This window comes from Zalophus californianus, chromosome 16, assembly GCF_009762305.2.
Source record: "Zalophus californianus isolate mZalCal1 chromosome 16, mZalCal1.pri.v2, whole genome shotgun sequence".
NCBI lineage: Eukaryota > Metazoa > Chordata > Mammalia > Carnivora > Otariidae > Zalophus > Zalophus californianus.
In genome coordinates, this window is record NC_045610.1 from 9,479,316 (window position 1) to 9,492,231 (window position 12,916).

A 12,916-nucleotide genomic window follows, 5' to 3' on the forward strand; every position below is an offset into this window, starting at 1 on the left:
GGAGGAGGAAGGAGAACCAGACCTCACTCCCCAGACCCAAGAGCCATCACCACTGAGGCACGGCCCTGAGAGGGTGTGCAGGTGGCCCGTCCCCCACCCCCATCGCCCTCCGACCTCCTTCCCCACCCAGAGGGGTGTCAGACCTCATTTGCGGGTTGCAGCCTGCGAGGCGCTAAGTGGTCAAATCCATCACCACGAAAGCCCCCCCAAAAAAATAAATAAAGGATGAAATCAAGGGCAGGAATCATAAAACTGATCTTTTCTGGAATTGGACCCAGTTACCCTTACCCATGAGTCACCCACAGAAGCAAGGGTATGTCATTCTGTAAATTGACAAAATCGCATGCAGAGGAGGAAGGTGGCAGGCCTCCACCCTTTCCCTCTTTGTCTCGGCCTAGGAGGGAAAATGAAGGACTGGCAGGCAGAGTTCTGGGGATCCTGTCATGTCATCCTTTGTTTGCAGCGCTCTGGCTCACCGTTTCCTTCCTCCAGGCCGAGGGGCCCTGTTCCCCGCCCCCCCCCCCACACACCGCGGGCATGCTGGGGGCTGCCGGGGGCTGCACTGGTCCAGCGAGGGGCAGAGGCACACCCTTCCCAGTAATGACGCCCGGGCTGGGGGGCATCTTCTGTGCCCTCTTCCCGTCCCTAGTATTTCAGGCTCCCTTTTCTCTCGCTCGCTCCCTCTCCTTCACTCTCTTCCAAGGAGATGAGATTCAGATCTGTGGGCCGTTGTTAACGCATTCCAGATGCCAGAAGCGATCTTGGCCCTGGCTCAGCAGTTCTGCCATTGGGCCTCTCCTCCCCCCGCCCCCCACCCCACCAACCCCCACCCCCACCCCCACCCCCCACCCCACCAACCCCCACCCCCACCCCGCCCCACTCCCGCGCCCAGAAGAGCCGGGAGAGGAAACAGGCAGGCTGGCGCCACCTGCTGGCACCAGCCCGAAGCGCAGCGAAGAGGAAGAGGATTTTAGGGTGGGGCTGGAGGTTTCCGGTAACTGGCTCAATTCACAAGTTCTGGGTGGAAGAATTCAGTTTATCTGATGAAAAGTCCTGGAGGGAAAAGATTATATAAATTAGGACACTTCAGTCCTTAGAAATGAACAATGAAGGGAACTAAAGATTTATGGAGCGTTTGGACAACTCTGTCTCATTTGGCTACTTTGTTATGTTCTATTTCTTTCTTTCCTTCTTTTTTTTTTTTTCTTTTTTCCCATTCTGGAATCCCAGCTGGGTTGCTTCGAATGTCAGATCCTTCGAAGGGTGGAGATTTTTGCATCCAGTCTTGTGTTCAACAAAATAAGGCACAAGAAGACTCCGTGCAGATTAACCAGTCTGTGGCTCGGTGAAATCCTATGGGTAGAGGAGGAGGGAGATTTAAAGTAAATGAAGCAAGTGGAAATAAATGGTCCTGTGAGTGTTAGGACAAAGCAACCGCGAGGATTTTCCAGGCTAGCTTATAGGCCATTGCCGCGCCAAACGGGAGGAACGTTTCCAAGATGGTGAATTATGGCGGTGTTGTACAAGGAGTGGACAGGATCAGGGGTTAGGATTCTGGGAGGCACAAGAATAAAGCCCCCAGAGCCAAGGAGTCAGGTGCTTCTGCTTCCCGCAGCTGGGTGAGTAGCACAGAAACCTAGACCATAATTTCTCAGGGAAAAGGATGAAAAGCACAGTCTCCCGAGAGCAGAGAGTATTTCCCCTGAACATGGTCCTGTCCGCATCCGATCAGGCCTGACCCAGCATCCTGAAACCACCAGGCCAGCCCCGGAGGCGCGGGCCCAGCCTTCAAAACGCTGTGAAGGGTCCCTACAGGGCTTTTTATTCGTGCATCGTCCACAGGGACAAAATTTCCACCGAGTAGGGTTTTCTACTCTTTCTGCCTTGTCTTCCCTTCCAGAGACTTTTGTCTTTCCTGGCTTGTCCCTGCGCTTGGGTAACAGAGAATGTAGACAGAACAGGGAAGGAGAGAAGCAGAACTGGAGTGGAGGTCATGGGCTTTCTGTTTCTGGTCAGACCACAATGTACTTGGGTGTCGATAGGAAGCAGAGGGGTTGCTTGGAGACAAACGGTGGACGGCCTGAGCTTTTAAATGGGGTGTATGTGGAAGAGTCGAGAATGGGGAGGCTGGAGGTCTGCAGCAGGTCTGGAGACCAGTAATGTGGGAAATACTGAGAACGTTTCAATGAGAGAGAAGAGTTTTGTTTTTTTTTTAAGTAATTTGTTCTGCATTAAGAATGCATTTCCCTCCCTCACCCCCACCTTAGGTGGTTTCTTGAAGGACCAAACCTCAGAATTACTTGTGAGTTGCCTTTTTTAAGGGGGAGAGAGGCAAGTATTTGCTGTTTCTTTGGATCAGCATCACGTAAGATGGGGCCACGGGGGCTGCCACCTGCACCGTGATGACACATCCAATGCATATGTGTTCTCAGCACTGAAAAGGAGTGGTAAGAAAGACAGACATGGAGCTATAGTCTCAGACTTTTTTTTCCCGTTCATATTTAAAGCAAACATGTCCAAAGGAAGTGAAAACATACCTATGTCAGTGTCTCTCTCTGGGCTAAGGTGTCTTCCCCAGATGCCTGGAGGGAGAACTTTGGTCCAAGTTGCATGAGTGTTGATGAAGTTCTGTGTGGGGATGGAGTTTATTAACGGGGTTTGAGGCTGTGCGATGTGTGCCAATGCTCCTACCAATCTGGGGCAATGAGCGTTGTGGTTCGGAGCACAGGGCCTTCATCAATCCTCCCCAGGTCCAAAGCCCAGCACAGCGACTCCTTCCCCATGTGACCCAAGCTAGTCACGTCTCCTCTTGGTGCCTCGACTTCTTCGTTGGTGAGGTGGGGATAAAAATAGAACCAGTCCCGGGGCGCCTGGGTGGCTCAGTCGTTAAGTGTCTGCCTTCGGCTCAGGTCACAATCCCAGGGTGCTGGGATCGAGCCCCGCATCGGGCTCCCTGCTCCGCGGGAAGCCTGCTTCTCCCCCTCCCACTCCCCCTGCTTGTGTTCCCTCTCTCGCTGTCTCTCTCTGTCTCTCTCTGTCAAATAAATAAATAAAATCTTTAAAAAAAAAAAATAGAACCAGTCCCTTGAAGTCAAGAGTCACCATAAGGAATAAATGAGTGAATAGGTGAAGTTGTTAGCCCAGTGGCCACCATCTTGTAATGTCCATTCAACGTTAGCGGCTTGTGGGGAAGGAGCACTGTTATCTAAAATGGGCATGCTCAGGCCCTTAATGAATATCTGTGGTCTGATTATTCAGTTAGATCAACCCAGAGGCCACCTGTACTTGTCCCACTGGCTGATGGCATCCCTCCATTGGGGATCTCTTCTTTTGGGTCCAAGGTATCTCTGAGTTGGAGGGTGATGAGGGGTCTGACTCTGTGTCCTCATGCTGACCCTGGTAACTCTGACTCTTTTCCACCTCCTGTAGCAAGCGTCCACTTCCCCTCATGTGGACATGGGGAAGAGACGATGTTGGCAGACAATTCGGGGCAACCATGGTCTTTGTTCCCTTCCCAGAGCTTTTGGAAGGAGCAGAGAGACATCACAGGCCACTGATGTCTACTCAGTGTTGGTGCCCCAGCCACAACGGACAAGGGCAGGCCAGGTCCTGCTCAGGCCCTGCAGTTGCCCACATGCTCTGCTCCAACCCGGCCAAGGTCTCCCTCTTATTCCTCAGGAGGTTGGGTTCCCACCGTCTGTCTGCTCTTCCCTGGGGCTCCCAAAACCCAGTTCCCCTCACTGTGGCTTCCCTGTTGCTTCTCGCCACATCCACAGCTCCACCACCTTCGTGAGAAGAGTACCTACACTGGGACCGGGAAAAAGACCCAATAATAGCTTACAAATGGATACGGGACAAGGCATTGTTGTAACCTTTTAAAATACTTCCAGTGTTTCCAGACCTACTTCTTGGTCATGTCTTCTACGGCCATTTGCTCTCTTGAGTTCCTTCTGCCTCTTTATAATGAAAAGCTAAATTCACCGTCCAGCCTCAGCTCCTTCACTGTCTAGACAGCGAGCGCCCTGGCAAGTGGGGTGCACTCACCCCGTGTGGGGGGGTCTGAGATGAGTCTCTGTAGTGTGGTCAGAAGATGCTCTAGCTTTGATTTCTAATTGTTTTTATTTTATTTTTTAGCTTTTATGTTTGCGTCTGTTTTAGATTTTACATAGGAGAGCGGTGATAACTACGTGTATGAATCAATGCACAGCTGTTGGGGGTGCATGCTCAGACGTGGAGGTGCACAGTGTCAAAGGTTTGGTGACCTCTGTCCTGGCCCACAGCTCCTGTCCAGCATTCTCTGATCTGGCTCTCGGTGGTTTTTCCTGCTTCATCAGCCCCCAGAGCAGTTCCCCTCCTAACTGCAGGGAGAGCCAGGCACCAACCAGCCTTTGAAAGGACACTGGGGAGGCTCAGGCCTGAGCCTGCATTAACCCTTCAGTAGCTGGTCTGGGGAGATGGTTGGGCTCCTGGTGGATGGAGGGGCAGCCCAAGGTCTGGCATGCCCTTGGTGACTTGGGGCAGCTGCTGGTTATGAGGAGTCAGGAAGTATTTAGAGCTGCCCGAGATGAATGTCAGTCCCCCTGCAAGCACACCCTTCCTTGCAGTGGGCGGTTCAAACCTCGCTGCCCCTCTGCAAATCCTGCCTCTCTTTCTCTGTTCCGTGAGGGTCAAGTGCCTTTCCACCTTTTCTCTGCCTGTTAAAATGCCACTCACCCTTCAGGATCTAGTTCGAATTCTCCCTTCTCAGAGAAAACCCTCTGCGGCTCCCAGTTAGGACTGTCCTCCTTCCCATTTAGCGCTTACTGTAACGTGCGCTATTGGTGGGGGCTGGCTCTCACGCACGCGCTGGCTCGCTCTCTCTCTCTCTGCACCCCCCCCTCCCCAGCCCTTTGTCCCCAACTCTTACCCAGAAGAAACACTGTAAGCTCCTGGAGAGGAGAAACGCCTGTATCTTCACAAGCCTAAGATGCATCGTTATTTTATACATCTCTAAGAAAGAAAAGAACCTGCCAATAGACGACATACCCTGATTTTGGAGATGCTGACATTGTCTTTTAAGTGCTGCTTAGAATGAGTGAAACATGAGGGGCGTCCGGGTGCCTCAGTCGGTTAAGCGTCTGTGTTCGGCTCAGGTCATGATCCCGGAGTCCCGGGATCGAGCCCCGCATCGGGCTCCTTGCTCAGCAGGGAGTCTGCTTCTCCCTCTGCCATGCCCCCTGCTTGTGCTCTCTCTCTCAAATAAATAAATAAAATCTTTTTAAAAAAGAATTAATGAAACGTGGTGCCCAATTCATATCTGCATTGCCCCCTGTCTTGGACCGTGTTTGCATGTAGTATGTGACCAGTAAATATCGTCCTGTGCTTTGTGCTTTGTTGGAGGGTCTAGCACAGAATTCCAGGGGAGGAAGCAGTGAGGAGAGGATGGCACGGGAAGAATGAAGGGGGGGGGAATCAGAGGGGGAGACGAACCATGTGAGACGATGGACTCTGAAAAACACACTGAGGGTTCTAGAGGGGAGGGGGGTGGGGGGATGGGTTAGCCTGGTGATGGGTATTAAAGAGGGCACGTTCTGCGTGGAGCACTGGGTGTTATGCACAAACAATGAATCATGGAACGCTACATCAAAAACTAATGATGTGATGTATGGTGACTAACGTAACATAATTAAAAATAAATAAATAAAATAAAATGTTAACGAAAATTTGTATAGAATACGAAAAAAAAAAAGAGAATGCAGGGAGCAAAGACAGTTGAAATTCATGGAGCCCTCCTCACGCGTCAGGTGTGGTTTGGGGAAGGAGTTCGGGGTGAAGGGACCCCAGATCCCAGGCAGAGTTCCAACTCTGTGATGGCCTTTCTGAATGTCCCCAGAGAGCCACTTAATCCCTTTGACATTCCCTGTACTGGCTGATGACAAGTTGGTGACACCTCACATTTACAGACTGCTAACGACAAGGCCAGCACTTTTATACCTGTTTATTTTATAAAAATATTAACATATTTTTTTAAATGGGAAACCAGTGTTCCAGGCCCTTTTGATTTTAAGGATAGTAGGAGGGTCAGCCTTATCCCCCTACCCTGCCATGGGTCACGTGACCTTAGGCCACTTTCTGCGTTTCATACCTAAGGCAACAGGATCACAAAAGTTAATCACAGGTACCCGGTCTACTAGGGGCATTTTATGGAGACAAACTACCGGACTGAATGTCAAAGAGCTTTGAGAAGTGCGGAGCCAGACAAATGTGAGAGATTGTGATGGGCCAACAATGACATTGCAGATTTGAAAGTGCTCACTGCCCTCGAGAACAAGGGTCCTGTTCCACTCCAATGTATCACCATAAGAGAGACAGAGTCCCTGTTCTCAAGGCATACTTTTGCCGTGCCAGAAGCCTTCAGAAAATGTCAAAATCATAACGTGGTAATCGCAAGGCATCTTAAAAGTTTCTCCAGCTCTCAGAGACCCAGTGGAATTGGTTTTAGCTCTTGAAGAATTGGAATCATTAAGGCACATAAAATCTCAATAGAGTTTGTGGTGATCCAACAATTCTGGCTCTCGGGACAGTTAATAAACTGCAAGACAGACGTTTTGATCTAATGGCTCCCATTTTCCCATTTCGCTTTGCTCTGGTCAGAAAACTGGTCCGGTCCCTAAGCTTCTCCAAATCAAAATAACCCTTGACTCCACTGGATGGCTCGAGAATACCATTATGTTCTTCATTTTCCCTTTCGATAGTATTTTGTGACTCTGGAAAAAGTAAACTTGCGATATCTAGCATGTAAAAGTTAGGCAATCTGATATCTTTAAAGCATAAGATCGGACTTAAATTACAGAAGCGCAAGGAAGACTCCAGGAATTGGAGATTATGGCTTCATCTGTGGATGTTCAGAGCACTGGGTCTCAAAGTACTGGACCACTTGTTAAAACACGGACTGCCGGGCCCCCATCCCAGAGCTGTTCACTCCCTAGGTCTCGGGCGGGATACCAGGATCTGCCTTACTGGCAATTTATGCCGGTGCTCTTGGGACCCCTCTTTGAGAACAACGGACTTAATAGCTTCTGGAAGAGCCAGGGCGGACAAACCACTGAACTGAAGCCTTCTCTTCTGTTTTTCTCGGGATGTGGGCTGTTATGATGTGAGGAGGCTGGGGTTAGACGCTGGAAAAGACAAGGTGATGGGTGTCCTTTGTAAAATCTTTGCCAACGTTTCTCTAAGTCAGGCTGTTTCCTTGCCCTGGCATTCTCCCTTCCTTGAGCTAGAAATCATGAGATCTAAGGTTCTTCTTTTAAGACCAGACTCTGGGGCACCTGCGTGGCTCAGGGGGTTAAGCGTCTGACTCTGGATTTCGGCTCAGGTCATGATCTTGGGGTCCTGGGATCGAGCCACGCGTCAGACTCTGCGCTCAGCAGGGAGTCTGTTTGAGGATTCTCTCTCCCTCTCCCTCTGCTCCTCCCCTGCTCACGCTGTCTTGCTGTCTCTCTCAAATAAATAAATAAATCTTAAAAAATAAATAACTAAATAAGACCAGACTCTGTCTCCCTGGGATCCCAAAGGGACTTTTCCTCTCAGGACTCAAAGGGGCCTAGGCTCCCCGGGGAGAATCTGCCAGTACCAATAACTCGGACAGCCCACACACCCGTGCGGTTCAAACCAGTGTTGGTCAAGGGTCAACTCTGTATATATATGTGTACGTGTGTGTGTGTGTACATGTGTGTGTCTGTGTGTGTGTGTGTATAAAATATATATATTTATTAAATGGCCCATCGAAAATCGCTGAGACATTTTCATGAACACAGTATGCTTCAGCTTTGGAATTCCTGGGTGACACTCCCGCTTATCAACTCCTAAAGCATCCACCGAGTATCAAGCAAACCAATCCTACTACCATGACCAAAGTAAATTGGATCAAAGGAAGGTGCCCAGGTTAGAAGCCACACCGAATCGAGGGGAGCCGAGCCATCGACTGCCCTGCTTGGGGTGGCTGAAGGAGGGTGGGGTGAGACCTCGGGCGCGAGTCCTGCCCCTCCTGGGCTCTCATTTCTCCTTCTGCAAAGCGAGGATGCGAACCTCCACTGGCGCAGGAGAGCTTTCGAGCTCACTGCCATGAACACAGTGACTTTCTGTTCTTCACATCCACTCCTGGTCCCCTTTTCTCTGTGCTATGTGAGGAACTCGCCCGATCATCAGATTTGAGTTGGGGGAGGTGTCGGGTGCTCAGAAAGACTGAGAACAGCCCCCCTAGGAAACCAAGGCAGACTCAGACTGTAGGGTCAGACTCAAATGGCAAGGAGCTCAGACAATGTCACATTGTGGAGTTTCAAAACACGCATTTTTGAGAGCCTGGGCTTACTGAGTCAGCGATCTGGAACATTCTCAAGAGACTAAAAATATCCCAAGAGTGGACTGAATTTTAAACTACGCTTTAAAAAACTTTCTATGCGAAAACAATTGGGCATTTCTTCTTTAAAACGGCTCTGTATTTTTCTTTATTTAGATTTTCACGACTGCAAATAAGAAGTATAGGGTGGCGGGAGGGGCGGGTTTCAAGCCTCAGATGGAGCGTGGAACGTCATGGCCCAGAGGGTCATCTGGTCTTAAGATTGTATCCAGGGGACCAAGATTTATAACCTTCAATCTCTCAAACAATTTACATTTTCAGAGCAAAGAGGTAGAATGTTTGCTCTTGCCCTTCTGACAGTTTGAGGATTTGCTAACATAGCATCCATTAGCAGGACAAAAGAATGTTTTCAAGCAGGTGTAAGTAGCTGCCACTGACTTAGTTCTTGGTATCACCTGCCTTCCCTGAGCAAGACACGTGTGAGAGATTTGTGTACAGTCTGAAGCCGGTAAAACATGTACCCGAATATCAGCACCACCCTCACCGCCTTCCCCCCACCCGCAACCCTTTTCCCCAATTCACACTAAAATACACTTGGACTCATGAAAGGCAAAAGCTCATGGTCCTGAAAATGTGAACTAGGTAAACCACTGCCTGAATCTCAGCATGAAACAGAAGGACCTGGAAGGAAAAAGGACCTTCCCTGATTTTCCCAGGTGTGCTCTGAATCCAGGGATGGACGGCAAGGGAGGCACAGAGACCCCATGTCTGTCACTAACGGGAAAGCCGCAGCGCTGAGAAGCAGCTCCGCACCCGGCCAAGAGAACTTCCCCTCCGCTCTTCACGGGGTGCAGCACCTTACCTTGGATGAATGAATCTGAATATGACTTTGGTGAGGACACAATTCAGTCCATAGCGCCTGCATTCAACATGCATTTACAGAGCACCTACTATGTGCTGGCCATGGGTTGGGTGTCGGGGATATGGAAGTTAATAAGACATGGATCCTGACCTTAAGAAGCTCCCACTCAGTAGGAGCACAAAGGAGACACATTACTGCAATTCAGTGCAGGAGTTACAGTCATAGAGGCAGACAGGGAGTGCCGTGGGGGCAAAGACAGGGCCTGAGAGCATCAGAGAAGGCTTCTTGAAGGAGGTGGCATCTGAGCGGAGTCCTTCTGTTCTTTATCTAATTGGGCTTTTTATTATAAAAGTGACAACTGGGGGCACCTTGATGGCTCCGTCAGTTGAGCATCCGATTTTTGATTTCGGCTCGGGTCACGATCTCAGGGTCGTGAGATCCAGTTCGGCATCAATCTCTGCACTCAGCCCAGAGTCTGCTTGAGATTCTCTCTCTCTCCCTCTCTCTGCCCCGCCCCCCACTTGTGCACACTCTCTCTAAAATAAATAAATAAAATCTTTTTTTTTTAAAGTTATCACTGGACTCAGCATAACAAGTAGAATAATATACAGATTTATGGGGGGAAAAAAAACTACTAATCCGCATGTCGCCTACAGTCCCCGCTTCTAATCTAATTAAGGTTAACAATTTGGTACGGGCCTTTGCTCGCCTTTTACTGTGCTCCTGCAAATCGACACGCGCATATATGAAAGAGTCTTACTAGTTGTTTAAATTCTGCAATAAAAATGCAGTTTTATGCTGTGCACATCACTCTGCGCCTTGGTTTTCCCAGTTAGCTCTATCTCGGTGGTTGCTCGAGAGGGAAACACGTGGGCCCTGCTCATTCTCTTTCACCAGCTGTACACTGAGTAGTGGTGTGCCTGTCTAGCCGGTCTTCAGTCGGTGTTAAGGCGTCCATGCATTTTCTTTGCTTATCCATATTTCTCACTCAGTTGTATTTCAGTTAGAAAGCTCACTCCTCTTAGAGGAGTGTGTGGGTCAGAAGTTGGACAGGGCAGCATACAGCTGTGCTCGACTAAACAGATCCGGGGACCTGAGAGCAGATGGCCGGGAGTCTGGCTGCATGACAGTCGGCTCAGAAGCGCACACAATTCTTAATTCGTGCCCTTTCATCGTTAACCCTACAAATTAACAAGGTGGTTTTCGCACCCCAGCTGGGATCTCGGGAAATGTACCTAAGCATTTGGTATGGATAGGACGAGATGGCAGACTGCCCAGCCAGTCCCTTCCCCATGCAGGTGGCCCAGGGCGGCACTGGGCGGTGCACCTGCCCAGTCCGGGTGTGACCGCGCGCTGTGTGTCTGGTATGGCTAACCTGGAGTGGAAGGAGTGAGCTCTGCCCAGAGCAGTCTGTGTGATAAGCCAGTCCGTGTGTTGAGGTTGTCACTGTCCATGATGCTCTGTCCCAAGTGCTCAGTCTGTCCGAGCCAGCTGGGGGTAGACCTGAGACTATTTCTCCTGGAGGTCATTACAGGCCTGGACAAAGTCTTCTGCTTTGGCTGGGGTGGGGATACCGGACTCCCCTCTTGTTGCTGGGTCTTGGACCACCCCCCCCATCCCTCCAGCAGTGTTTCCCTAGCTTGGCAAGAGGCCACGTAGCCAGAAGGTGGCGAACTTGAACCCAGGCTGCCCGTTCTTGTCTCGCAAGAAGGTGTTAGCTGGGCTGGTGTCTCTGGAGGCCTCGCCCCTTGGCTTATAGACAGCGTCCTTCTGTCCATGTGAGTCTGCGCCCTAATCTCCTTATAAGGACACCAGGCCTATTAGATCAGGGCCCATGATAATGCCCTCGCTTTAACTTAATCACCCCCAGTAAAGGGCCCGTCTCCAAAGACAGTCACATTCTGAGGTTTTGGGGAGTTAGGACTTCAACATATGAGTTTGGTGGGGATGGGACAGTTAGCAATGGGACAATGGGTTTGGTTCCAGGAAGACCAAGTTTGAGGTGACGGCCAGACCTCCCAAGTATAAGTATCCAGCAGGCTGTATTGCAGATCTGGGCATAAAATTGAGGTTGCGCACAACTAAAAGAAGCTGCCTGCCCACCCAACTCAGGGTGTGTGCTGTGCACACAGGCGTGGCTTCTCACCCGGGGTGTGCAAGTCCAGAAACTCCACCATCTCCGCTTCACCGAGCTCTGACTAAGCCCCGGTAAGTCAGTTCCCACTCGGCAAACTCAAAAGAGACCACTTCATAAATGAGAGGGCCTGTTTAATAATTAACCCCTGCAGAAATCCCTGGAAGGCTAATGAGTGCCAGTCATCTCCCTGGGGCGCTCCTTCCTGTTGACCACTTGGATTTCTCGCCCCTTCCCCCATCACCCTGCGCCGACGAGAAGCCTTCTGTGGCCCCAGGACCGGGCCCCACTCAATTTCACATCCCCTTCCCTTTACCCCTAAATGTATCTTATTTATTTATTTATTTATTTTAGGATTTTTATTTATTTATCAGAGAAGGAGAGAGAGAGAGCACGAGCAGGGGGAAGGGGCAGAGGGAGAGGGAGAAGGGACACGGGGCTCCATCCCAGGACCCCGGGATCATCGTAAGCAAAAGGCAGACACTTAAACAACTGAGCCACCCAGGCGCCCCCCTAAATGTATCTTATTAATATTTGTATCCTACCCAGCACCTAACACAGTGTCTTTCAGGCCGCAGCTGGCCAGGAAATATGTGTTGATGGTCACACAGGCAGGACAGGGTCTGGTCTCTCAGGGGGGCGCCGCGGAGCACTTAGGAGTGAGGGGTTTGGGGTCAGACTTCCTAAGCCTGAGTTCTGTTTCTGCCAAGTACGAGCTGTGTGAGCCTGAGGAGAATCAGCTGCTCCGTGTCTCAGTCCCTCATCTTCTCAGATGAAGGGGATATCACTGTAGCTACCTCATACAGTCATCAGGAACATCAGTGAGGTGATGTGTGTAAAGGACTCGGGGGCGGTGCAGGACGGTAAAATTATACAATTATATAAGTCTAATTATACAAGTGCTGGTAATTTTTAATATCCACTGTGCGGCTTGCCACATTACCTAGTCCGTCTCATTAAATCTCCAAGCAACTATTGGAGATGGGTTTTTCCAGCCCTCCTTAAAGAGGAAGCCCGGTCCAGTGCGGGGAGCCGCTGAGCTGGTCGGGGGCAGGCACAGAATGTGAGCCCAGAGCTGAGCCTTGAGACTTTTCCCTTTCTACCACACCGCGAATCAGGCTGAAGATAATCCTCAGCCAAGAAGAACGCCCCCAGGCTCTCACAGAGAGCCCCATGGGCACGAAGAAGCGTCACAAGGTGGGGTTCTAACCCCAAAAATAAGGCATTCAGAGATGCGGTCATGTCCCAACTCCCACTCTATATGGTTGCAACCTTATACACTGTATCAACATCACATCCAGGCTCCATACCTTTTGCATTTGCATCATCCAGGAGCCATCCCTTGTATTCAGTGCCCCCAAAATGTCCCCCTTGGCACTCAGCCAAACCTCCAGCATGCTCACCGTTCCCACATAGCTCCGACGTGGGTAAAACAGGACAGCTGGGCTCTCCAGCAGCTGACGGAAACATAGATCCTGGCCAGGACGGGTCGCTACTGTGCCTCAGAGAATCGTAAGCGTTCCTTCGGTCCTGGGACAGCAAATAGTGAGACACCGTCAGTACTAATCCTAACTATGAGACG

At 50.4% G+C, this 12,916-nt stretch overlaps 1 protein-coding gene across 1 annotated transcript in view; it reads right to left on the reverse strand.

The window, feature by feature from the left end:
* Positions 1 to 994: 994 nt before the first annotated feature.
* Positions 995 to 12,916, reverse strand: part of LOC113939640 (Golgi apparatus membrane protein TVP23 homolog B) — a 62,140-nt gene continuing 50,218 nt past the window's right edge. The window contains exon 7 of the mRNA XM_027626060.2: positions 995 to 1,353. Within this exon, the coding sequence (XP_027481861.1) occupies positions 1,327 to 1,353 (27 nt within the window). The 3' untranslated portion in view covers positions 995 to 1,326. The remainder of the gene's footprint in view (positions 1,354 to 12,916) is intronic.